Here is a 25163-nt window from a genome sequence, read left to right on the forward strand (position 1 = left end):
GATACAACACTGAAAAATGAGAACGAGTGTTATGGCTGATGCATGAACAGCAAAAAAGACATCGTTCATTTCCACTGGAATGACGCCTGTCGGGAATAATTCAAAATACTCGTGCTGTATCGATGGGAGAAATTTTAGGCACAAGTTATACAACGAATAGCATGTATATCCAAGTAAGCTAAAACTAACAAAATCAAAGCTTAATCCTGTTACACACTTCCTCTTCCAGTTCATATAGAGCTGGGGGTAAAATGAGATTGTCCAAATAACAAAATATGTCCAGCCAATGACAGTACTTAAAATAATCAAAACATCGTTCTTATATACGTTTACTCTAACAAAACCATTGGTCACGTCTGTATAATTTGGTTCGGCCTTAACAAAAATAACATTGTGTCCTACTTCCTCAGTTGTGACGTTAAATTTCAGAATGCGTTTAGTTTGTTTCGGAATTGTTGAATTATCTGGCAAGCAATGTAAAGTACTTCTGTGTTCGTATTTAAATGTGACTGTAACATCAACATCAGCTGGTTCTTTGAGATATACAGAAAAACTTTCTGTTTCCCTGAGTTTGAAAGAGAGATCATTGGTTGATACGTCTAGTTTTGGTGTTGATACTGAGTCAGTTGAACCACTCAGCAAAAGCATGAACACTAATGTTAGAGGGATGACTCTTGTAACAGAATATATTTGAAATGATGCATGAACTATATCAATAGATCCGATCCATTGGTTTATATTGAATTCTGAAAGCCTGTGCTTCAGCATAGTTGAATTTAAGGTTACGATAACACAGTTATGGTCTCAAATGTTTTATGGACAATTTAAGTCTGCTCATTTATTCAGGTTTAAAAGAATTGGTACTCAAGGTGACGTTCGACCATGCTAGGTCAAGCAACCCTGATGTGGGACAATCAAGTATACTATCCAACTTATACAAGAAGACAATAAAGTCTAGTTTGATAGATAAATAACTTGGGTCAAATGTTTACAAAATTCACTATAAACTGTTATATTTTCAACCACAAGATTAGTTATTTAAGTTTCGTTACTTCGAAAATTGGTATATGGATTAATTAAATATGATATTTTCACAGGTTGCTCTAACGGTCGCTCACGTACGATATTTCCACTAGTTTTAGAACACTCACGATATTTTCACAGGTTGTTAAAGTCACTCAAGTTTTATAAAAATGTTAATATACACTTACGATCACTTACTGGATTTTACAGTCACGTTGACGAAAATACAAACTTTCTTTGAGAACTTTTAAAATACTTTGTCTTTGGTCATATAAACGTACAAAACATGTTATGTTATCCAGCAAAAACTGAAACAGGCAACATCTAACTTCTCCAGATATATAAAATTCCACGTAGCTTATAACACCACAGTTTCATTAATGTTACCTTATCACAGGGGACAGTAGTTAGGAAGTTATGCTTAAAATAATTTATTCAGATAACAACTATATCATACAATGGACCTTTAAATAACACCCAGATTACTGTTATCATAATGCTACAATAGAAACATTTCGCATGATCGCAAACACAATACACAGGTTTGTGAAGCGTTCGACCAGTAACTGGGGCCTGGCATGGCCAAGCGCGTAAGGCGTGCGACTCGTAATCCGAGGGTCGCGGGTTCGCGACGCGTCGCGCTAAACATGATCGCCCTCCCAGCTGTGGGGCGTAAAAGTGAGGTCAATCCCACTATTCGTTGGTAAAAGAGTAGCCCAAGAGTTGGCGGTGGGTGGTGATGACTAGCTGCCTTCCCTCTAGTCTTACACTGCAAAATTAGCTTTGTGCGAAATTCCAAAAACAAACAAACAGACTAGTGACTGAAAAGGCCGGAACCTATAGAGTTCAGATATTATAAGATATTCAGATATTATTAAAATTTAATTAAATACGCTAAACGCAAGTAACTATAAAATAATAATACCATTTTACTTAAACCTTTTAACCCACATAAATTTCTTTACGCTATATAATGTTTGTTTTTTAAAGTAACAAGATAAAGAAGTTATTAAAAAGCTGTGTTGGACATATTACGCCAATATCTTTATTTTCTAAACGTTGTGGTTGCATATAAACTGGTAAGTTAGTGGATAAACTCTTTAATATATTTATTAGGTGTTTAACGTACTAACAGTATATAAATAGGGTTGGTACGAGTTACATTTCAAATAAAAATTTATGTACTCATATTCTACAGCTTTCTTCATTTAATAACTTGTGCTTTCTCTAAATTTACAAGAATTTAAAATATAAACTGATAATATAAAGGAATCAAAACTTTAAAAAATAAAAAACATTATCAGAGATTATATCCCAGACTTATGTGAATAATGAAATATACTAGATGCTGTATAGAAGAGTATAGAAATGCTGACCTGCCTGCATGAATTATGTGAATCTTCAGGAAATGTGATGGGTATTTAGTCAACAAGACGTGTTTGTTCTATATTAAAAAATGTAAGATATGTTACTGAACTTATGTCTGTAATATTCAAGTTAATATGACTCTGACTTCGTTAAGTTGGAATGCAAAGTGATGCTTACGTGAAGGATAAGCAATAATTTTGTTCATTATACAGTTTGCAAGTTTATTTACATAACCACTACAATTTCCTAAATATATATCTAAAGTAAGATGTAAAATAACAGTACAGACATAAGACTTATGTTCAATCATACTTTGTCGCAGCATGCACACTTTGACTGCCACCCGAGTACAAAGTGTTAAAAATTTTGTAGATTGTTCCCTTTAAAACCTTGTGATCATCTTCACTCTTCATGGAACAAATGATACATAATGTTCTTACTTTTTGTTTGCTTGTATTGTCTGTTTCATCAAATCACTTGATCTGTAGTGTATAACAATTTTCAGTCTGACCTCTTTAACCCAACATGTATGAAACAAGGAATAAAATATTTTTGTTGTTATTCACTCTTTCAGATTTAACTGTGTTCATTCTCCATGAAGCTTGTCTTAAGTCACCTTCTTATGTCTGATCAAGTTTCGAATCATGTCAAAACTGTTTCCATCTGGTTGAAAAGAAACATTTCCCAATGAAGTTCTCACTCTGAGAAATCCATGTTCATCCAATCCTTGGATAGCTGCTTTCTCCTGTGACTCTTCCAGCCAGACTTCCTGACCACTGAAAGAGAGAACCTACTGATTCACCTCAAGATGAATATTTTGAGTGAAATGTTTACATCCTATGTTAAATGTCTCCATTCAAGGTTTGCAATTACAAAAAAACATCAACAAAAATAACCAAACTTTCAAATGAAACTATGATTGAAAAAACTAGCAAATAGTTGAGATAGTCCACATTTTTAAAGTCATGTGTCATTTCCTAATAACTTTCTCATTTTTACAGCAACATCACAAAGACAGAATGATTTCAACTATGATAAATACAAAAATATCACAAAAACAGTCATCGTTAACATATCACTATAAATTACTTACTTACAAAATGACATTTACTCATAAACACATATAGTTTTATAACTGATATTGCTGTGTTTCATTTTTATACAAGATTACTTTTATTTTCTTGACCATTTCTATTACTCAACATTTGTGGAAAAAGCAGTATTTCTTAGATAAGTATAAATACACATATATTATTAGGACTGTAGCTTTACCTGAGTCTTAATTTAGTCTTGGTTTCAGCTTCAATGCAAAGAAAAACATTTGAAAAAGGGAGGAATGACAAAATTTTCTTGAAGAATGAAATGTCATCTCAAATAAATTTAACTTATGAGAAATCTTCCTCCATATCCATCAACTCTGGGCTCTTGGTTGGTACAACATTCTAACCTTATTCAAATTCAAAATTGTCACAAGAAACTTATTCAATGCCACATAAACTGGTCTCAATGTGATAAGTTTATCAAAGTATTTTTAATTATAAATTAAGTTCACAACGTTTCATCCATTAGCTGGCCATCTTCTGATAGCACCAAACAACAGACATGATAAGATTTTTGATCCTGTATTTTCTAAAATGTAACACGTGTAATTTGTGTTCCCATCATTTACAATCATTTCAATGAAAAAATACTTTTAAAAACTGACGTTGGAAAATACAAAAAACATAAGGCTAATTAATAAAGTTCACCAGTTGTATTTACAGGATAACCTCTCTCCAGTAATCTACATTGGTGTATCACATTTCATTCTTCTTTAACTTTCATACTGAAAATTGTAATAGTTTGGATAAAATGTATCTTTAATCACATTTAAAACTGACTCATCTCTCACTGGTGAATAGTACAGTTCAATTGCTTAAGCATTCCTGTATTTCTACCAGTACAATAAGTAAAATAATTCTCACTGAAAACAGCTGAAATACATCAAGATGCAAAATATTATCATAGTAAAGGTAAAATCTTGTGTCCCTGATCAGCCACTGAACTGCAGTATTGTAGTACAGATGTATGGAATTACAATTCTGAATTCTGGGGTTCAATTTCTCACAATGGGTACAACAAACAGCCCAATATAGTTTTGCTTTAAAAAAAATAAACTGCTAGTTTAAAATGAATGGAACTACAGATGAATGACACACATTAAGCACTCAAGAAAGACTGCTATTAAACATCTAAAACAGTCCTTAATCAGAAGTTTCTCTACTGAGAAGGAAATTATAGATCATTTTAAACTGACTAGCACTATACGTCTTACAATTACTGTGTCTGTTTGAAAAACTTTCCTTTTACACTGCAGTTACAAAACTGTTTTAATGAATTACAATTTTTTTGGTATTAAATACTGTTTTAAATTATAAATTTAAAATACCTATGTAGCCAGTACGAGTAATAAAGAGGCAAGATCCGAGATGAGCCATGAATTTGAAAACAAGAGATAAAATCTTCAAGCCGTGTCAGAGTTTGGGCTATAAACTCTTCAACTGTCAGTTGTTCTAATTCTGAACCCATGGCTTGATTATGAAACTGAATTATATCATTGACACATGTTGTTGGTTTGCTGTTTTTAATATTGACTCCACAACCTAGACATGTGAAAAATATTAAATTTAAATATCAATGGAATAATACTTGAACTGAGGTTTAAGAAAAAACTTAATCTACTTTTATAATACACATTAACAGTATATACATTTTAGTCACAATTTATTTAAGTAACTTTCTAAACTTGTTAATTTTTCACTATTGAAGTAAAACATTAAAGAAAAAGTAAATTAAAGTGAGAATGCTGAATTAAGAGAAAGGAAAAAAGGAATAAGCTTAAGAGGTTAAGAAAAAAAGCAAATTTCAGATACAAAGTGTCTTATAGTACACTATATATCACAATGGAAAAATAGTCTTAAAACACTTGTAATCAATGTTTATACTCTTGAGTATCCAGACAAGTAAAATAGCTACACTACTGTCAACACTTAAAACAAACCTTAAATCACATTGGAAATGCTCCAACAATTTTTGAGAGAATTTATTTATCACAAAATTTTTAAGAAACAAATGTGATGTTTTTAAATTTTAAATGATATAATGAGCTTACTTCCATTTATATTTCACATAGCTTACAGAAAATAAAAGAGAAAATTCACAAAATTCATTACCAATTGACAAAATTAAAAAAGATACATTTAGGCCTAATATTCTTTGTATCATGAAACACAAAAAAACTGATGACTTCCTATTCCTATATATTTCAAAGTGAGCATCAATGTGCAAGTTGTTCCTGGTTGATAGATTTTTTAAAGCCAGTTTATTATACAAAAAAAATATATTTTAACTAAAATGAAATCTTATTTGCTGTATATAAACCCTTTTTAATGTTCCATAATACTTGCTGTATATAATGCCTTTTTTAATGTTCCATAATATTTACTTACCAATAAAACAGCTGACTATTCCTTCACTCAATGAAGAGTTAACAAGAACTCCACCTATTTTGATATTGCTACCATAGTAGATATCATTGGGCCATTTAATTCTAAGATTTATGTCCTAAAAGTACAAAAGGAAAATATAAATATATGCAGGGTGGCCCGTAAGTCCCTACCCATACATATATCTTACGTATCCAGTGTATCTGTGTGCTGTACCTCATTCTCCCTGCATAATATTATGTGATGCCATGTTCTGTGAGACATTTTCCTCAACATAGCAGGGGTTATTGTTCCAAATGCTGTGGTAATAGCTGCTTTCAACTCATCATTAGTATTATAATGTTGTTTATTATAACATATGGATGGGTAGGGACTTACAGGCCACCCTGTATATATATACACATACACACACGTATATAAACAGAATATACAATTAAACGAGTTCAATACAATTGAACAGCTCACAAGAAACTAAAATAATCTTCATTTATATAAATAATAATTAACCCTCAAAATAACTTGTTGACCTACTTTTCAGAACCATTGGGGTTTACATATTGCATAATACTGAATAATTGTTTGTTTTCGATTATCACAACACTCTCTGTAAAGAAATCATTAAAACATCTGGTAAAACCACTTACATCCAACATTACTGGCAGTATTTTTTACATTTTTTTGTCTGACTGAGACGTACATTAACCAAGAATTAAAGAAATATTTAATAACATACATCATGATAAAAATAAGAAAATTAACACATTTTTTTTAACAAGTTGCCTTCATAACACAGATAACAGAAAATAATATTAGTGATATAGAAAAATTAACCTAACTCTTAGTAAATCAATACAGACAGGAGATGAAATTAATATATTTTCCCTAAATCAATGATCCCCCTCCTGAAAATAATTGTCTTTTTTTAGTATTAAGCACTGTTCTTTTACTCTTTAAATATATAGGAAACAACATCAGATACCCAGTATTATCATAACCAACTTCATATTTACTACTACCATTACCAGTTTTATAAGCATGCTGTTACCAATATCACTGTCTCATTTTTTTTCTTTGTCTGTTTTTTTTTTTCCCTACATCAAGTAAACACTGCCACATGGCTAACAATTAGAAGTTAGTAAACTAGCTTAGATGTTTACAGACTCAGATTTAGATTTTAGTAGTCGTGATTGTCAATATCAGAGTGAATACACCATGATTTATTTTAAATCTAGGTCTATATGTAGTGCTTGAATTGTGCAATCCCAAGAACTATGTGCTAAGAGAAAGCCACATTTCTGCTGTAGCAATAAGAGAAAACATAAAAGTGCAATACAGCTTAGATCTCTGATTTCAAAGTCTCCATCTATATTGTTAACATCTATGCCTTCTGACTGGCATCAGTACACTTGCACTGTTTTATTGCTACTAATGTTAGTCTAGGTTTAGGCCTAAACATGGCATAAATCAAGTAATTATAATAATTATATATACACACATGTATATGTGCATGTAGATATTTCTCTAGGATCGAAAAAGGTATGTATTAGCTTCTAATTACTTATACCAGTACACATGGCATAAATGTCATTCCAATCTATATATGTCCCCATGCACATGACTTTAAATTATTGGCACAGTACTGGCTTGTAATCTGCATTAACTTTCTCTATATATGCAGTGTGGATTTTAAATACCAGTTAGACACCAGGTTTGTTTGGCAACTTAGTAGAAATCATCGTAGTAGTCTACAACTCAATAGACATCAAGACAATCCCAACACTTGTACTGTTTATTGGCCACAAAAGTCCATGCCACAGAAATACAAAATATTGATTTGTATATATAGTACACTTCTCTATAATGGTTGTAAACAATAATGTTGTGTTATCTAGTTTTCATGCTAATCATTTTGTTAAATATGACACGCATGATGCCATTTTAACAGCATATAACACTGGAAACAGCACATTTATAAAAATATACTTTAAATAGCAATCATGTATATATATCACATTGTATAAAAATAATTCCACATTGAATCTTTCTGATTCCAAGCCATTCTCATTAAAATATAAGTATTTTTGTATCTATAAATATACACCTACATAATAGTTCTGATTTCTTAAACAAAACAAAAAATTATTAGGTTTGTAAAAATAATTTCTGGCTAAAGCTAGAGCTGCATTACAACCTTTAAAAAATAAAGTTTCTTACACATCTTCAAAATAACTACCTAACTCAAATTGTTTCACCAACATATCATTCTGAACAAATTTCTTGAGCCATACATGTATCCACAAAAGTGTCAAAGAAAGCTTAGAATGAATGAAGTTACCTTGAGAATACAGTACAATGTTTGGAAATAATCATGTGAAGGTACACCAACATTTCTTAAAACTGATTAGACATGGACATCCGCAGCACCATATGTAATATGAATAAGCACTTTAAAATTCATGTAAGATGCATGTTCATAAACACAGCTTCCACTTTTTCTACAACAGAATTCAAAACATTAATTTGCAGTGATAAAATGTTAGTAATGTACTTAAATTCTGAGGGTGCAAAATTTGTTTAATATTCATTATTTCTAATGGTTACATTCATCAAAACATCATAACCTAACCACTGTCACTGTGGTCTCTTAAATGCAAATGTTTTTAGCATTATTTTTTATAAATTTTGTATTTTTCCATAATATTGTAAAATCATGCACTCTAACATAATTACACTTCCTTATGTTTAGATTTAAACCTATGTTAAGTATATCTTGTGTTTTTTATGTGCCTGCTGACAAAAATAGAACTGTCAAAAGTCAGCCCAATTAGCCCGATATATCTCACTCTGAATGAATTCAGTGATACTGTGTGTGTGTGTATATATGTCACAGTGGTATAAAACATTAGTTACTTAAACCTTTAAAAATATAACAACATCTGTGTAATATGTCACAAATTTGTTCATGGCTGTTCATATTTACCATATGTCCTCCTACTAGCACAAAGTAAAGTTTGACAGACCTGATGTAGATGATGATAAGTCATTAATTTTAATTCAGATCCACAATCCCTTTTCTGAAACCTTTGGGGGCAGTTGTGTTTCAGAATTTTTCGAATTTTAGAACAAACGTATCACCCCAGTAGGGTCCAGGGCAGCACCCATAATCCTTTACTCAGATTATAAAGATAGGTTCAGATAAGGGATTTAGATTTTGAAAGACAGAGAAGTTCCTTGTACTTAATGGCATTAGAAAACAAAGGAAAATGGATCAGTCTGAGATATTAGGGCCCTCCATAAAAAAAATTATAATAAGCCATAACACACATTTGCTAATTTAGATTTCTACAACTTTTCATAGCCCTCAATACTGATTTTTCAGACCAAATATAATATAAAATAAGTCATACAACTCACATTAAATGCTTATGTATATATTATGCAAAAGTATATACATATATCAATGCATGTGAAACACAATAACAGGACACAGATTAATAATTCTTTGACTTTTCAACCATTTTTGCAACTTCTCCATGCAAAATTTTTAATTCTAAAGACTTTTGTTTTGCTGGCTTTTTGATTTTCCCAAATCAGCCATACTGTCTTGTTCCTGGCTTTGCCAGCAAGATCAGCAACAGTCTCAATTATATACACGGTATCTTTTTCAAACTTTGGCATTTAGCCTTAAATTTTACATTATCCTCAAGGATAAAGTTCCTTATTTTGTGTCACTTTGTTGATGAGGTATTTGGTTATATTTCTGTCTACCACTTTAGACGGCAGTGAATAGTTCCTTCTAAAACAAAATTTCTAGAATACTGCACGAAACCACAGAACTGCTGACCAACAAGGGAGAAATCCTTCATGTTTTTAAGCATTAACCCTTCATCCACAAAAAAGCCCCTTTCAATATCTGCTTGGTCATGAGAGAAAGTATTAAAATGAGTTTTACAACATGCCATAGGGATTTTTAATCCATGGCTTGGCTCAAATTGTTTTAAGCAAAAGTAGTCAAGCCTATTGGTTTAGAGGTTAAAATTCTTGAAAATGCATGAATTTGGCTTCACAACTTGAGATAAAAGTAGTTGCATTGCCCAAATAAGCAAATATATTCTTCTGCTTTGAGACATTTCAAACTGACAAGTGGACAGTATTTTCTATATCTCCTTAGTCAATTTTCAACAATTTAAATGTAGTTTCTGCTTCGGATAACATATTGTGTTTTATAACCCTTCTTAGTAGGTTTCTAATCACAGACTCAGGATGATAATGAGGACAGTCAGTCTGATATTTCATGAGAAAAGGAGAGTTCTTCAGATATTGAATCATAAAATTGTAACTTTTTTTCAATAGAAATAATATCATTTGTTTCAGGTTTTACAAGGCATTAAATATTCACATTTTTTAGCACTATGTATGAATTTGATCTGACATCCTGTTTTGTTGGAGAACCTTTAAAAAGGCTCTATGTAGAAACCACAGAAACCCAGTGTTAATTAAAGATAGATTAAAATTCATAGTTTTTAGCTGATTCTAAATTTTCATGGAGCAGCCAGTCAACATTTGGATTGTCCATCCTCATTTTCCAAAATATGACTAAAATTAAGTTCTGTCAGCTGTAAGACATGCTTATGAGATCATTAGTCTGATTTTGCCTGAAAAATGCAGATTCAAGAAAACCTTATCATCACAAAATTCTTTCCAAGTCAAAGTAGTGAACTTCTCTTGACTTTTACCATCAGGATTTGTATACAAGATCACAAAATCTGTGTTTTTCCAAGCTTTTGATATATATTTGATTTGGTATGTGGGACAAATTCACAACAAGCTACACGTGGACACAGTTCATTTGTGTTTTTACATCTTTTATAACTGTGCCAGCTAAAAATGGTCTTCAAGGCCCACAGAACCTCAACTTTCCATTTGTCTTCTTTTGAAACATGTGAGTCCAGTATGCCCCGTAATATACAGATTGCATAATGAGGTGCTGATACCTAGACGAAAAAATGGAAGTACCGAAAGGCCAACTGGAAAATAATACAACTTCATTAAATTATATTGTGCATATAAATCAAGGAAAATTTTCCCATTCTCTTTAATATTAAATTTAGCTTAGGAATATTATTCACTCAGTCACTAGACTATGTTGTCATATTTATTTGATGCAACAGTATGCCCAGCTGCCCATGTCCTATTGGGCATCAGCCTAAATTTAGATTATATCAAACTGCATATGGTTAGCATGACTGCTGTTAATGAGTGTCCTTTAAGCACCTTCACCTTGTTCTTTACCCCCTTCATATGGCTTGTCACCTCAAACTAACTCACATTGCCAACATCAAACTTTTGATGCCACACACTGCAACAAGTTTCTTGGAAGATGTGCATCAATATAAAGCCATTTCTTCATTGTTCAGAAACCATGCTTATTTAAATATTCATCTACTTGGCATATTTTATGCGAGTACACATTCAAGTCAATATCACAGAACATAAAAAAAAAAAAAGGAAAAACTTTATGAATAGTGATTACATAACTACTTGAATGGTGAGGCTCAGATGTCAACAGCCTCATTTAATCTTGTATCATTAAAGTAAATCAAGCTGCTATTCATACATGTGCAGTGTATGTTTGTCACCAACGCAAATTACAAAGGGTTTGCTCAGAAGATTGTTACCATCAATGATCAAGTAAAGAAAAAATCAAAAGAAAATTGTATTTTTTCTAAGACTTTTACAAAACCCTGTAAATTCACATTTTCCAAAATTTTCCAGGGCTTGGAAAGCACTTTTGCAGTTTTCAATGACTTTCCAAAACAATATAAACCCTGGTTTATAATCTACAAACACAAAGATTAAGGGCAAAATCCACCCACACATACCAAACAACAATACACAGCATAATTAGGTAGCTCCTGCATCTGGAAAAATATCCGAAGTGAACACATCTCAGGCAGCTGGAGAATGAAATGGATATTCATGCTATTCCATATTAAGATTACTGTTAAAGCCACTAGATACAGAACCTATAGATTTCTGTGCAACCAAACTGTTGAAATGAGCAACGTTAATTTGTAATCCTTAAACTGTTGATGGTGTATTAAAAGCTCCAGGAAGTAGTGATGTGCTTTTGGCATGACAGCCTTTTGTCAAAGCTATAACCAATGGAAACTATGCAACACAGCTGGTGTCAAGATGCATGGTCATCACAGAGAGTATATAAAAGAACATAGAAAAATACACTGTAACATAATAGTGAAAAATATTTTTAATATAATGTACTTCAACTCTCTAAGAATCACAGTTTTCTTGTAGACTATAAACAAGTTTTACAAAAATTAACAAGCTGGCATTATTTCAAAACATTTATTGACAAAAAATAAAATAAATTCTCAAATGTTTTCTTGTAAACAATATAATTAATATAGGTTTCATTAAAGCAATACATAAACTTACCCCTTCCTTTTGTTTGATATTTTGATATAGCCACTATCCCATTAATATTTGTGAACCTACGAGAAAAACAATGACAAACTTTCACAATGCTGTTTGTAACAGTTTTTGAACTTAATAACTTGATACTATATAAACATTGTGTGTTTACATTAGTTCGTTTCACATAAGAAATAAATTGCAAAATACTGGTGCAACTCAACAGCTATTAATGATAACTCTGAGTTCATATATGTAATTAAAGAAACATACAGGTACATGTCAAATTATTCTATTGATACATTAGTTTATACCATACACCCATATCTGTAATGAAACAATCACAAGCTGTATGTTCATCTTAAAAAAGCAATTATGAGATGTATAAAATCTTAATATCTTTTATCATGTTTATTTGCTCTCTTATTATATTCATATATCTGTACTTCCTATAACCGTTCAGAAATCTTCCAGAATTTTTTGAGCCCTTCTTTATGCTCCACACATTAACCTAAATTAATTTAGGTATTTGAATAACGTTATGACTTTGCACCTAATTCATTATTCAGTATTATACAGAGGATGAACTGTTTTTTGACTGTGTGTGTGTTTGTTTATTACAGATTTCCTTTCTTTTACACTAATGGTAAGATTTCACAACAATAGAGGTATGGCCAATTGAGAAATGCATTAGGCCTCTATGTTATGAATTCTCTTTTCAAATTTACCTTTGGCTAAAAAAATTGTAAGATATATATTTACATATATATAAGATCACTAAACAGTTGGTTTGTTGTATAATACTGAATTAAGCACAATTTGTTAATACTATTCATAAACCAAAATTACATTAGATTAATGTACAGTGAATTCATAAAACTTCAAAACCTCAATAGATATTATATCATTTCTCCATTATAAGAAACCTAACTACATTTCTTTGTTTACAGTCCATAAATAGCACAAAGTATGTGAAATGAAGGATTGCATTAAGCCTCTATAATCACAGATTCTCTTTTTAACACGTTGGCTCCCATATAACCTACCAGTTGGTCTTGATAATCTTCCAGTAAGACCCACATGACCCACCAATGAGTCATGCTCTATTTTCTTTTTAAAGGGCTATTTATTGGTTTTGACACAATGACTACATATATACTTCTTAAAAAAATAACTGTAAAATAACTAGTGGGGCCCTGGAAAGTATCAGTAAAATAGGCTTGGGAATCAATGTATCAATTTTACCTTTGGTGAAAAAGAAAAGAAATCTGTAACATGTATATGTTCAGAAATCTATTCAGGAAAATATTTTTTTCTATAGTGTGTCACTCATGAATATAAAATTTGTAGCAACATTTCTAGCTACCTTCAAGTAAGTATACACCACCACACCTGTTTAGATATCAATTCTATTAACAAAAACAATCAACATACCTTTCTAACAAAGTCATTGTTGTAAAGACAACATCAAAATATATAATAATTTGTCCTAAAACCTTAGTTTGTAGATATGATCGGTATCTTTCAAGGTTAAAGCTCAGTCCATCTGTGATGTCATTAATTTTACAAGAAACAGGAATTATATTGGCCGACAATGAAGGAGTCCAGTAATCAGGTAGGTTATCCACAAAATGTAGAGTAAGACCACTAGATGGAACCTTTCCTTGAGGAAATTTCTCTATCGAAAGAAGAAATTCTTGAAGCTTTTCCTAGAGCATAACAACCGAGGCTATAAGTTTAAATCATTCTGGTGAATGTAAAATATAAACAAATTATTCTTAAGAATTAATTTAAATGTTATATGGAAAACATTATGCTGAGAATCTTCAGATCTCTTGTAAAATAAAAAAAACAACATCAAATAAAAGTTACTCCTAACAGTGCTGTAGCAAAGTCAGGCAAGTATTTAACTGTATTCAGATAGGTTTTTTCCTTATATAACAGACTATATTCAAAGTTTTGCTCACATGTGAAGTTGTTAACAGAAAAACAGGTGTGAGAGTTCTCTGAGGTCCAGACCCACATAACAGGCCTAAATATGAGGATAGAAGAACCTTGAGAATTTGTAATCTTTCTTTGTCATGATGTTTCAGTTCTTTAAATTCTTCTTCTTCTGAGGACAATAACAATGCATCCAGCTCCAGGTGCACCTAAGTTGCACAAACGGAGAAATTATTGATATTCAAACACTTCAAAGAATATTCCACACTGAATCAAACTGAAGTTAACAGGTTGTGATACAGAAGCATTGCTGAATTATTTAACATACTATAGTTAAACTACAGAAAACTGAAAGAGATATTCAGTTCTTACCATCACCAAGTAACATAATTTAAAACCCTCTTTAATGCCTTGGCATATCATCAGAGAAGAAACCTGAGATGTATAATACAGTACAAAATAATGACCTATATCTGAACCACACCACAAGACATATTTTTAATTTGATCTAAACATATTAAATTACACTCTCTTTTGGTTTGAAAAGAACTGAATACTGCATTACTGCTAGAAATTCTCTCATAGCTAATGATTATTATACAACTTGTTTCTTACATAAATAATTTTATTTTGGAATTTCCTTGTACACTGCAGTTTTGAATAAGACTGTACTTTCCAATAATTATACTCATAACACATCAAGTGCTTAAAGACAACACTAGCTAGAAAATATTTAATCATAGAAGTAATGATTTCACAGACAAAAAATAGTGCATAGATCTCTCAAAACAGATAAAACGATATTCTGAAAACAGCAGAAAAATCTGATGACCTGTATACTACCCTTTAGGTGAGACAATGAACAGATTCTAACTAACTTCAACCTTGACTACCATATAACGGACAAACTATTTCAATACATGCATGTTCTCCCAAGATGTACATAGCTTGACATCTGCTCCTATTAATTATATTAATTAAAATATCCTGACTTGTGGTTTATGTTTCTAAAACCTTATGAAATGAGTCCAAGAAGACTAAATTTTCTACGACCTGATAAATTAATTCTCAATGTTAGTCCTTGATTTCTGGACTCCATTTATTAAAATCAATGTGATGATTCATGGGGGTACTTGATGTTTATTCAAAAAATAATTAAAATTTTTGACTTATGTTCTTATTTTATTAAAACCTCGTGATCCCATTTCTCAAAATCCTTGACTTGTGACCTACATTTACTAAAGCTGACTGAAATGGTTTATAACAGGCTTACATTTATTAAGGCCTACTGAGAAGGTTCCCAGGAGCCTGGATTTATAGATTATATTTATTAGAACCTACTGATGGTTACTAGGAGGCCTTAACTTATGAGTTACATTTATCAAAATCCACCAAAATGGTTACTACGAGTCCTTAGCTTATGGCTGACATTTATTAAAACCATCTGAAATGAATACTAGGGGCCTTGAATTAAGGCTTACATTTATAAAAATCTAATTAACTGTTTCTTAAAGGAACGTAATTTATTGAAGTAATCCCTGGATGACACACAAGTTATTTTACAGCAAATTATATTTGAAGATTTTAGAAATGTTTCTCACTGTAATATTTCACATTACTTAGTTTAGATGAAAACATAATTGTCAATATATTAATGCTATCTTTATTGTCTGATAATTTTATTTTAAAGCATTACCTTTACTTACCTGACTTAAAATCATGAAACCTTTTGTTGTTGGATTCTGTAATTTGTAAATCATGGCCCTATGATCACCACAACATTGGAACAATGATGTACAATTAGTTAACGAAGAATCAGACAAATCCAGCCTCAGTGGCTTCTTCATTAGTTTGACCTCTGAACCCTGGTAGTTCACACTGCTTAAGTGCAGTTTTTCAGAAGTTGTCCCAACATTTATATCTAGTACGGAGAGCTTATGTTCTGTACAAAAATTTAGAATTTTTCCACCTTTTGATATAAAACTATTCAAGGCTTCAGAAATTTCTACAGTGACATTGTTACTGGATATCACAAGTAGAACTGTATTGTCTTGCCATGGTGAGAACATCAGCTGTAAAATATCAGATAGCGAGCTGAATATTAAACTGATCTATTCTTAAAACAAAACACCTTTTCTACTGAATGGTGAAAACCTAAAATGTTACCTTGCAGAGAACATCTGTTAATTTAGATATGACAAAACAGACATTTGAAAATTCATTCAATAAACCACATGATTATTTGGTATGTATCAGTTCACATATTACAAAGTTTAGTTATTGTGTTACTTAAATATCACCCAATTAATATTGGTTTAGATACATAAAAGTGAGAATTTGAAAAATTATCTATTAACTTATGTAGTGAAAAATTGGTACATTTTTATATATAGTCCAAAATTATTAATTGAAATGCAAGTTTACTGATCATACAGAGATCAGACTTAATATATTTCCATCACTTCTGACTTACCTCTTGTGGTTTTAACAAGTATATCACATAGTGGTCTGGAAGAAGACACAAAACTAGATTTTCCTTGACAGAGTTAAACCTTACACATGTTGAGGCCCCATCTTCTCCAGTATACACCAATATGTTAGGAGGTTTATTCTGATATCCTTCTCCATTAATGAACTTCCCTAGAAATATATTTCATTTCTAGATAATTGCAGGCTACTATCATTACTTCTTTATGCTAACAAGCATCTCTGTAATCTTTAACATGAGTTTCATTATGTTTTGAGCCCTTTGAAGATGTTAACTTCAAATGGTCTTGACCTGTAGTTGGAATTATATTTTAGAACTTTAACAAACTATCATTTATTATTTGATATTATTTTGAGGATTCTTGGCATGATTATAGTTATGTTTTACAAATATCATCAAATTTATGCTTTCCATAAAATAATCCTGTCTTTGGATCTAGATTCAAATCATTTTTGAATTTTCATTTCAAATATCACTCTACTGAGCAACTATTATTCCCTAATTCTTCTAGAAAGATAAAATACACCCAAGGAAAAGAAACACTTTTAGCCTCTACTTGTTCACCTAAGTGCTGGAGACAAGTTTTATTTAATATTTTTCATTACAATAGTGTTTCACATATATTAAGGATTTCAAAGGTAAATACTAAAATCAGTAAATTTTCTAATTATATGAGCAAAAACAATCAATAATTTCAACTTAGTCACTCAATGTAAAAATAGATAAGTTGGATTTATTCTGAAAACATAATAACAATGTCATTCTTGTATATCACTATCAAAGAAAGAATTCAAATAATTCACACTTTAAACAATTATAAATTTTTAGTTTCATTTATATTTTTTACATGTATTAATTTCCATTAAAATCATGAAAAACTTTACTGTGCAGAAATGTATTTATAAAGTTAGGGAATTTACTTTAAAAACAACTTTACTTCTTCTAATTTAAAAAGAAAAAGTAATAAATCACATCAATTGTTGTAATAAGTAATTCTCCTGAATTATTTTTTAAAACTTTACCTTGGCTACCAGTAATAGTTTTGTCGACTGGCAGACTAAGGTTTGGCTCTTCATTAGTTTTAGCGTGGATCTTTTCAGTGGAATGTTTGTGATCAAAGTCAATTACAGACACATTTAAGACATCAAACTGATTCACACTAACTTTATCTGAATGACCAGCAATGTTTTGTAATGGAAACTCTTCCTTCCAAGAAAATTGAAAAATTACTCATCACTTTCATTATTTCTTCAAGACACTATCGAAATATTAAACACTGGCACGCATGTAAAAAAACACATTTTATATTTCAGTTTAGAAAACAAAAAAATAGTTAAATCTAACCATGGCTGAACGACGACTTGAAGGGTAATAATTAAGAGTAGATATACTTTTGTGAAACCTCTTTCATTGCCAAACCAATTTCATTTTATATATCAAAACTTCTAAAAGTGTTAAATTACCTTCCTTATCATAAAGACTGTGTGCTACAAACATATGCACTGCATGGAACTAAGTTAGCATTATTTCTCCTTTCAAATACAAGTATCTATTGACATAATCATTAAGTGTATTGCCCTATCATTACACACTTATTACATTAAGTACACACAACTTCTATCAATAATAACTTGCAAGTTTCCTATTCACAGTTTATATACTCTTCTTTCCTAAGTTTAAACTACAGCATATCATAGTTTGATTCTTCAATAAGGAGAAGTAAATAGTTTTACAACTGTTTGACTCTTTTATCTTTTAAATGTAAAACACATATGAACCTGTTGATAGAAATATGGTGTAAGTGTTCAGATCTGTTCAGAAATATAAAAAACAGTGTCATTCTATTGTTATCTGAAAAAATGTTTATTCCTTTGTACAATCACAACATTGTTACTTTCTCATTCTAACATAACATCAACAGCGATGGCAGTTTCTTACACAAAAGTATCTACAACTTTCACGATAATGTAACACGAGTTAATTCTGTTAAAAATGTTTCTTTTTCCAAAATAACCTTGATTACCTGAGTGAATGGTTAAGAAAACGTAAAGCGATTTCCAGTATTATGTATAGGTATAACGATTAATTTGTTTTTTAGAAGTGTAAAAATTTGACATTTAGGGAAAGATGATTATAAAAGACCTGGGTTTTATTAATAGGAATATTGCATTTAAAAAATCTTTGTGACCATGTAAATGAAGTACTATAGATGCCCCACAAAATTGTATACTGAAAAAACATCATTATTCATATTTCTATATAAATAACTTTCAACAATGATTGATGTTTAAATCAGATCCAAAACTGTGTATAACTTCATATTTCAGTTTATTTGTTATTAACTAATAATGACATACAATGTAGTTTCTTTTTTACTAATTCTAGTTCCAAGATACACCAATACTGCAGTTCATGCTATAACACCAGAAAGTTATGCTAAAGTTAGGCTTATGTTTATCTCATCACTTTATAGTTAAATAGAATTTGGAAAAAATTCAAACAGCAAATTAACTAATGTATAATATATATCTGTATTTGTATATATTAAATGCGGATACTACAATACCAGGAACACACACAAAAAAGTTTAATTTATCATACGCTAGATGTAACAATTCCTTTCATTTTTATGAGAAAAAAAACATAGCTTAGGCTTATTTACATCAAAAAAAAAAATTGAGCTACTTTAACCACAAAATGGTTTGATCAAATTTGAGTATTTTAACGCTATGAAAATTGCATATTTTAACTATTTTTCACTTGTAACGTTGTATCACAAAGGGGTAAACGTGAACCAATCACATGTCAATTATATTAATAATACCGATTATTATAATAGTGTCAGCTACAATATGTTATAAATAAATAGTATAATTCAATTAAAACATATTATTTTATATAAAAGTAGTTATAAACTGTTTATTTAACTTTATTTTGTTCTTTTTCAGTAATTAGGTACACTAGTGTATCAAATAATATTAACGCTTAAATAATATGCAGTAGTTAAAAGGTTGTTCGAATATTGTCACGGCCTGAGTAGTAATCTGTGACAGGAAGACGTTACAGTACCGCGGTTAATCCCACTATTCGTTCATGTTTGTTTTTTTTTAATTTCGCGCAAGACTACACAAGGGCAATTTGCGCTAGCCGTCTCTAATTTAACAGTGTAAAACTAGAAGGAAAGCAGTTAGTCATCACCACCCACCACCAACTCTTGGGCTGCTTTTTTACCAACGAATAGTGGGACTGAAAGGGCGAGGATGTTTGGTGCGACGGGGATTCGAACCTGCAACCCTCAGATTATGAGTCGAACGCCTTAACCCACCTAGCCATGTCGGGCCCTATTCGTTTATAAATACTAACCTAGGGATTCACAGGGTGAGTTGCATTAACTGTTTACCTTCCTTTTGTAATCCATAACTTCAAAATTAGATAAGTATAGTGCAAGTGGCTCTCGAATAGCTTTGCAGAAATTAAAAAAAACAAACACCCGAACTCATGGTTATCTCAGTGTAGCACCCACAGTGTATATCCTAATAGAAAGAAATCTGTGAATCTAAACACGCTCTAGGAGAGTCAACTATGATCCATCTGTGCTTTCTGTATGGTTTTCATAACAAAATGTTTATTCATTTACTTTCATTTATCCTGTATCATTACTTTACACTTAAAAAAAACTCAGTTAAGTTATCAAACACGGAATATTCCCCTTAATTTTTTAATAGAATCTTCTGTTAAATGAAATGAAATAAGATTTACCTGAAAGTACCACAGTGTTTCTTTTATGTGCAAAATCAGTTTGAGAATTAAAGTTGTTTCTCTCTTATTGAATTGGCCTGTTGTCACTAAAACACGCTTCACTCTTTGGCCCGTATGAGCGCTATAAGTATGAAGTTTAAATCCCATTATTTAGTCACCAAAAGGCCCGGCATGGCCAGGTGGTTCGGGCGATCGACTCGTAATCTGAGGGTCTCAAGTTCGAATTCCCGTTACACCAAACATGCTCGCCATTTTAGCTGTAGGGACGTTATAAAGTGATGATCATTCCCACTACTTTTTGGTAAAAGAGTAGCCCAAGTGAGTAGTGATGATTAGCTGCCTTCCCTCTGGTCTTACACTACAAAATTAGGGATGCCTAACTCAGATAGTCCTCGTGTAGTTTTGCGCGAAATTCAAAAATAAATAAACAGTCACCAAGAGTAGATCATGAACTGAGCTGTCATTTCTACATTGGAGAGCGCTATGTCAGTATGCAAAGAAAGCCTTTTTGGTTTTCTGTGAAAATACTTCAAAACACTTTTTGTGCCCTAATTTGCATAAAATTTTCTTTCTCTAAACATTACAAATTAAATTATTTTTATTTAAATGGTTCATAATATTTAAATAATCATTAAATCGAATAAAATGAAATAGGAATGTTTTATCAAATGATAGTACTTCAGATAATATTGATATTCATTTATAATATATCTAATTCTATTAAACTTAACTGCATGTACCTTGAAGATAATATTTGTTGGTTTAATATTCGTGCAAAACTATGCAAAATCTATTTGCACTGGCCTGGCATGGCCTAGCGCCTTAAGGCCTGCGCTTCGTAATCTGAGGGTCGCGAGTTCGCGCCCGAGTCGCTTCAAACATGCTCGCCCTCCTAGCCGTGGGGTCGTTATAATGTGTCGGTCAATCCCACTTTTCGTTAGTAAAAGAGTAGCCCAAGAGTTGGCGGTGGGTGGTGATGACTAGCTGCCTTCCCTCTAGTCTTACACTGCTAAATATGGGGCGGCTAGCACAGATAGCCCTCGAGTAGCTTTGTTGGAAATTCTAAAAATAAACAAAAATATACTAGTATATTTGTTTCTGTTACTATAAGTAAACAGTTTGAAGGTTAGACTTGTAATAAGTTGTTTTAAAATATTTGTTCTTTTTAAAAATTATTAAAAATTTGTGTTCAATGTTAAGGCATTATGTATTTATTTTTGTGATTAATTACTGTTTTTCTGTTTCATATATAAACTTTTTTTTTTTTAGTGCCAAACTATAGTTCTCATATATTATGTTCCACTGTGACATTATATCAGATGTTGTTGTCACTTGAATTTGCTGGTTTATAAAGTCTAGAACTTCTTTCTATAATGTACTGTCTATGTATTTGTGTTCAGAATTTAATTTGAGCTGATGTGAGTTGAAGTTTCTAGTTGTTTGAAAATATATGTGTAATTTTGTTAAGATTAAAAATTGTCATGATACAATTAAAATAGTCAGAAATGAACAGGAAGAGCTTGACATGAATAATTTGATGTTGCTTCAGTGAGTCATTTATAGAATGTTTAGAAAATATTGCCACTGATATACAGAAGTTACTGTCGTAAAAAATAACCCTGGGCTTGTGTTTATTTGTGGAAGTGAATTCACATTTTCTTTTTTTTTCTTTGTTATTTCTTTCCCATGTGGGTGATTAAGACTGAATGTCATTTAGTCAGAAAAATATTTTGGAGATCTACCTTGTTATACGAAGCTCTGTTTGAAAAGTATTTATATTTTTTTCCTTTCTGTGTTTTGTTTTGTTTTCATTAAAATGTCTTCTAACTGATGAGGACAATGCAGTAAAATATACATTTGGTTTTAAGAGGCATCAATTATTTATTTCCAAAGCTCTGTTTGCTATATATCTACATTGTTTTCCTTTCTGTCTTCTTTTTTTTTCAGTAAAATGTCTTCTAACTGATGAGGAAAATGCAGTAAAAGATACATTTGGTTTTAAGAGACATCAGTTATTTATTTTCATACTGGGGATTCTCCTGGTTTGAACGTACAGTATTTCAACATGGTTAATAGAATTTTGTTTGCATTTATAAAGATACCTCTAAGCTTGCAGTCTGAATAAGATATTGGATTGTTAAAGATTGGGATCAGCTTTTGACAATTTGTGTTTGAGTGTTCCACATGTCCAGACATGAATAATGTATATATACTAGTGGTGTGTGGGTGTGTGAAAAATTTTAAAACTCATCTTCAAACAAATCACTCATTATCAGACTAAAACAGAAAAAAAAAAATTTAAAATGGAATGCTGGCCCAGGAATCTCAAGTTGAAAATCTTGTCTATGTTCCTTCTTTATTGATGTAAACCCTCTAACAAAAGCAGGAAGGAAGAGGTTGAACCTGGTACTAATTATGACTGTCAGAAATAAAAACACCTTTTAAGTGATGCTAGGATATTTTTTGACAAAACCTAAGTGACTCATCTCATTTTGTGACACATTGCACTCTGTCATTTGTGAAGGCATATTAATGTATTGCTTATTTTCAAAAGTAAACAAACTTACTGATCTGATGTTAAAAATTGGATCAGAGAAAATGGAGAATTTTTTAGGTGCAATTGATATTGGCAGCTGACACAGAGATAGGTTGCAAACTTGGATACCAATGAGATTGGTTATGAACTTAGATACCAGTGTTGATATTGTACATAGCCTATGTTTTAGTCATTAAACCAAGCTAAAGTACTGGATAATAAAAAAGTAAATTATGTAGTACTTTTAAAATTTATAATTTTTCATATTAATGTTACAGTATGTATGCTTTTGAGATGGTTGTAATTTTTTTTTTTTTTTTTTTTTAGTACTGCAGGTGAGACCATGAATTACTGCAAGTTCTGCTATTGTGAAGGAATGTGTACATAATTTTTAATTATAAAATTATTTTTTCATTCCAAATTAACTACATCCTTGTGTTGAAACAAGTAACTTGTATATCTTTAATAGTAGGTTTACTGCTAAGAAAAGTGCCATTAAGTTGATGCAACAGAACAACCAACAATATCCCATGAAGTTTGCATTTCTACTTTATGTGAGGTGTTTAGTTTTGTTGGACAGCTGTGCATGTGGAAAGACCAAATTACAGAATATGAGTGAACGGAATACCTTAGATGATAATATTAAAAAATATATTAATATTAAATGATAATATTACTATTTGATTTTATTATGCATGATATTGAGGTCTTTTATTTTTCTCATTATTAACATCTCTGGATCTAGTTTACTTACATGCAAATATAATTTGTAAATCATCTCATAAGTTGCTAACATTTATATATGTACACATATTAATAAATTACAACATGTATATATGTTTTGACTTAACTGTAAGTGTAATAAATAACCAAAATAAATTAATGGAGAAAATCATGTGTGAGTTAGATACAGAAGGACTCTTGTGTCTTTAATTTAATTTATTATCAATGGTGTTTTGGTGTATCATATCCTCTAGAAATAAAATTACTTACTTGCATTAAATTCATGACTAAACCAGCTTAAACTAAATTAGGGATTTTTTTTATTGCCATTATTTAACGGCCAAAAGCCAGCTGTGTTTTATATATTTTTTTTTTTTTTTCTGTGCTGTTTCCTGTTTTAAAATGTAGAAAATAAAATTGAACCCACTTGAAACATCAGAACACTATTTTATGTTTAGTGTCACTTATAACTGGAAAGTGAAAAGGTGTTTCAAGTGCAATAAATACAGTTAATGTTCATTAAAAGAAAGTTGTCTAGGATGAGAGGGTAAAGAGAGTCTCTAGAAAAGAATATAAAGTGAAAAGAAGGAGGTTTCTTTTGCTTCTGCTGTCTTGGATCTTTAAGATGATGATTCAGGTGTTTATGAAATTCATCCATTGTTCTAGTTATTAAAGATTTTTGAAATGTTCATCTTATGTATATGACCATTAAATCTCTTATTACTGTACTAGTTATTGTTAGCACTGAAATATCTTGTGTTTTTAACGAACAATAGCAATCAACCCTCATAAAAATAAAATTTGACAATCAAAGTTGCATCCATATCCAAATCACTTAGAAATCAGGTTTTCTTAATAGTTCTATTCAACATTTAACACTATATTATTTATAATGAATAAAAAGACTATCAAATGACATATTACATTGTTTTCTGAACAAAGAATTGTCATTTTCTTCTTAGTGCAAAGTTCGTTCCTATGGGATACACATCAGCTATCCGTGATGACGAGAAAACCCGCTTGTAGAGAAAAATATGTGTAACAACAGCTGGTATGGGTAGAGAAAACACCATTATAGAAGAGCAATCAACGTTTTGACCTTCTTCGGTCATCGTCAAGTACACAAAGAAATAAAGAGGTAACTGATTTCAAACGTGGTCAGCTATCAGTTAGTTACCTCTTTCTTTCTTTGAGAACCTGACGATGACCAAAGAAGGTCAAAACATTGTTTCCTCTTCGACATAGTGTTTCTCTATCCATACCAGCCATTATTTCATACATATTGGCTAGCTTGGATAAACTTTTAATGGCACTTGTTGCATTGTTGCACTATGCACTATGGTAGTTATGGGATGTTGTCTGCTTTTTTGCATGTTATTCTTTTATGTGTTTTTGGTGCACTATTTAA

The 25163-nt window shown here is 31.1% G+C and overlaps 3 protein-coding genes and 1 long non-coding RNA gene across 5 annotated transcripts in view; 3 read left to right on the forward strand and 1 right to left on the reverse strand.

Annotated features, from left to right (window-relative positions):
• Positions 1–5034, forward strand: part of LOC143223571 (protein BANP-like) — a 21605-nt gene extending 16571 nt beyond the window's left edge. For both annotated transcript variants that reach the window (XM_076451693.1, XM_076451690.1), the window contains exon 5: positions 2966–5034. The gene's annotated coding sequence lies outside the window, so the exon portion shown is untranslated. The remainder of the gene's footprint in view (positions 1–2965) is intronic.
• LOC143223570 (protein BANP-like) overlaps positions 1–25163 on the forward strand; it is a 145990-nt gene that overhangs the window by 109444 nt on the left and 11383 nt on the right. The gene's annotated exons all lie outside the window — the stretch shown is intronic.
• On the reverse strand, positions 2587–19310 carry LOC143223851 (biotin--protein ligase-like). Its single transcript, XM_076452330.1, has 10 exons — positions 18201–19310; positions 16723–16889; positions 15956–16321; positions 14276–14458; positions 13743–14017; positions 12333–12388; positions 8212–8273; positions 5880–5994; positions 4820–5033; positions 2587–3167 (listed from the first exon to the last, which is right to left on the reverse strand). The coding sequence occupies exons 1-10, from the start codon at positions 18232–18234 to the stop codon at positions 2999–3001; spliced, it is 1641 nt and encodes a 546-aa protein (XP_076308445.1). The 5' UTR covers positions 18235–19310; the 3' UTR covers positions 2587–2998.
• On the forward strand, positions 21787–23664 carry LOC143223575 (uncharacterized). Its single transcript, XR_013012962.1, has 3 exons — positions 21787–21914; positions 22444–22564; positions 23360–23664. It is a non-coding gene; the product is annotated as an uncharacterized LOC143223575 (long non-coding RNA).

This window comes from Tachypleus tridentatus, chromosome 8, assembly GCF_004210375.1.
Source record: "Tachypleus tridentatus isolate NWPU-2018 chromosome 8, ASM421037v1, whole genome shotgun sequence".
In the NCBI taxonomy this organism is placed as follows: Eukaryota; Metazoa; Arthropoda; class Merostomata; order Xiphosura; family Limulidae; genus Tachypleus; species Tachypleus tridentatus.

What these genes read in the sequence shown, in the direction of transcription:
- LOC143223851 (XM_076452330.1), bottom strand. Translation starts at nt 18,234, where the DNA reads ATGTTTGTAGCACACAGTCTTTATGATAAGGAAG. An exon ending in ACAATGACTTTGTTAGAAAG is followed by an intron (nt 12,389 to 13,742) that starts GTATGTTGATTG and finishes TTTTTCTCGTAG; the next exon opens with GTTCACAAATATTAATGGGA. An exon ending in CATTGTACTGTATTCTCAAG is followed by an intron (nt 5,995 to 8,211) that starts GTAACTTCATTC and finishes TTGTACTTTTAG; the next exon opens with GACATAAATCTTAGAATTAA.